Genomic DNA, 2,048 nt, shown 5'->3' with positions numbered 1-2,048 from the left:
TAGGCAAATGTGCCATTAACAAAAGTATTTTCTCAGTCCACAGCCCCTTTTTTAAATGAACATCTTCGGTTGATTTGCTGAAGAAAGCCTCTCCTATGTCTTTTGTCTTCTCTCTCTGACTCTAGGCTTAAAGGCTTTATACTTGGCTGAAAGAATTTGAGACACTGGGGAGAATGTTAAAGTTTATTTATAGTTCCTAACATCTATAGTTAAATGGATGCTTACTTGCTGTGTTATAGGAGGGGTGACTTTGGGCAGGTGGATGGAGGTGGGGGTGTCAAAGTCCTTGAACATCAATGAAGGTACGAGCTTGGTGTCAAAGGGATAAGATAACCTTTGTTCCATGTTTTCATACTAGAAATACCTGTGATACAGGGAATCAGAGACAAGCGGGGATCCTGCCTGTCTGATTTGGCTCTTTTCTCTCATCTCCATATTTCTCAGGAGAGAATGGGCATAAGAAATCATTCCACAGTGACTGAGTTTCTTCTTTCCGGACTAACGGACCAACCAGAGCTTCAGCTGCCTCTTTTCTGCCTCTTCTTAGGCATTTATATGGTCACGGTGGTAGGAAATATCGGCATGATCTCGATAATCAAGTTGAGTTCCCAGCTTCACACCCCTATGTACCATTTCCTCAGTAGTTTGTCTTTTGTAGATTTGTGCTATTCTTCTGTTATAACTCCCAAGTTGCTGGCAGAGCTTTTATGCAGAGATAAAGCTATCTCCTATTCTGGATGCATGACTCAGCTATTTTTTTTCTGTATTTTTGTCATTTCTGAGTGCTACATGTTAGCGGCAATGGCCTATGATCGCTATGTCGCCGTCTGCAACCCCCTGCTCTACAATGTCATCATGTCCCCTCGAGCCTGTTCTCTGCTGGTGGCTTCTGGCTTCTCAGTAGGATTTACTGATGCTATGATTCATGGAGGTTGTATATTAAGGCTGAATTTCTGTGGCTCGAACATCATTAAACATTATTTCTGTGACATCATCCCACTTATTAAACTTTCTTGTTCAAGCACTTATATTGATGAGCTTTTGATTTTTGTCATTGGTGGATTTAACATGATAGCCACAAGCCTGACAATCATCATTTCTTATGCGTTTATTCTCTTGAGCATCCTCCGCATGCACTCTACAGAAGGTAGGTCCAAAGCCTTCAGCACCTGCAGCTCCCACTTGACAGCTGTTCTTGTATTTTATGGGACTCTCATGTCCATGTATCTCAAACCTGCTTCCCGCAGCTCACTCATCCAGGAGAAAGTGTCCTCAGTATTTTATACCACCGTGATTCCCATGTTGAATCCCCTGATATATAGCCTGAGGAACAAGGAGGTGAAAAATGCACTGATAAAACTCTTAAAAAGAAAAATATCTTTATAATGCATATGCTCTTAGTAAGGTTTATTTATGTATTTATAATCATAGTATGTATATGTGTTTATACGTTGACTCTTTAAAAGTAATTTGAAGTGAGATGAAAATATATACCTAATGTTATAAATTAGTATATATATATTTAGTATACATTAATAATATTTAAAATGTAATTAATATAGGGCTAAGTTGGTTCAGCATCCAACTCAAGTCATGAACTCATGGTTCGTGAGTTTGATCCCCACGTCGTGATCTATGATGATAGTATGAGAGTATGTGATGACAGCTTGCTTGGGATTCTCTCTCTCTCTCTCTGACCCTCCCTGCTCTGTGCTCTATCTCTCAAAAATAAACATTTTAAATGAATAAATAAATAAAATGTAACTAATATATATTTATTAAAATGTGTACTTTCCTGAGAATACCTCTTCATTTCAGTCCATGATGTATAAAACAGATAAAATTTTATAGAGGGAAAAGTCAATAAATTCAAGTAGCAGAGAAGTCACTAACCATAACACAATAAAACAAATTAGTAGGTGCAGTTTAAGCACAACAAGTCTTGTATTTGGACATTTAAAACAACCAAACTCCTTGGAATAGTTCCTGAGTCAAAAGAAAACAAAGCTCTAATAAATGAGAAGCTTCTATACTGCCTGTGATAAAAT

The 2,048-nt window shown here is 37.9% G+C and overlaps 1 protein-coding gene across 1 annotated transcript; it reads left to right on the top strand.

Moving 5' to 3' along the window:
* Window positions 1–450: 450 nt before the first annotated feature.
* On the top strand, window positions 451–1,386 carry LOC144228597 (olfactory receptor 8D4). The gene has a single exon (XM_077760485.1). It carries the CDS (start codon window positions 451–453, stop codon window positions 1,384–1,386), a length of 936 nt encoding a protein of 311 aa, XP_077616611.1.
* The last annotated feature ends 662 nt before the right edge of the window (window positions 1,387–2,048 follow it).

Source organism: Crocuta crocuta, unplaced genomic scaffold, assembly GCF_008692635.1.
Source record: "Crocuta crocuta isolate KB4526 unplaced genomic scaffold, BGI_CrCroc_1.0 scaffold335, whole genome shotgun sequence".
Lineage (NCBI taxonomy): Eukaryota > Metazoa > Chordata > Mammalia > Carnivora > Hyaenidae > Crocuta > Crocuta crocuta.
The sequence above is the reverse complement of the archived record's forward strand: the minus strand, read 5'-3'. Positions and strand labels throughout refer to the sequence as shown.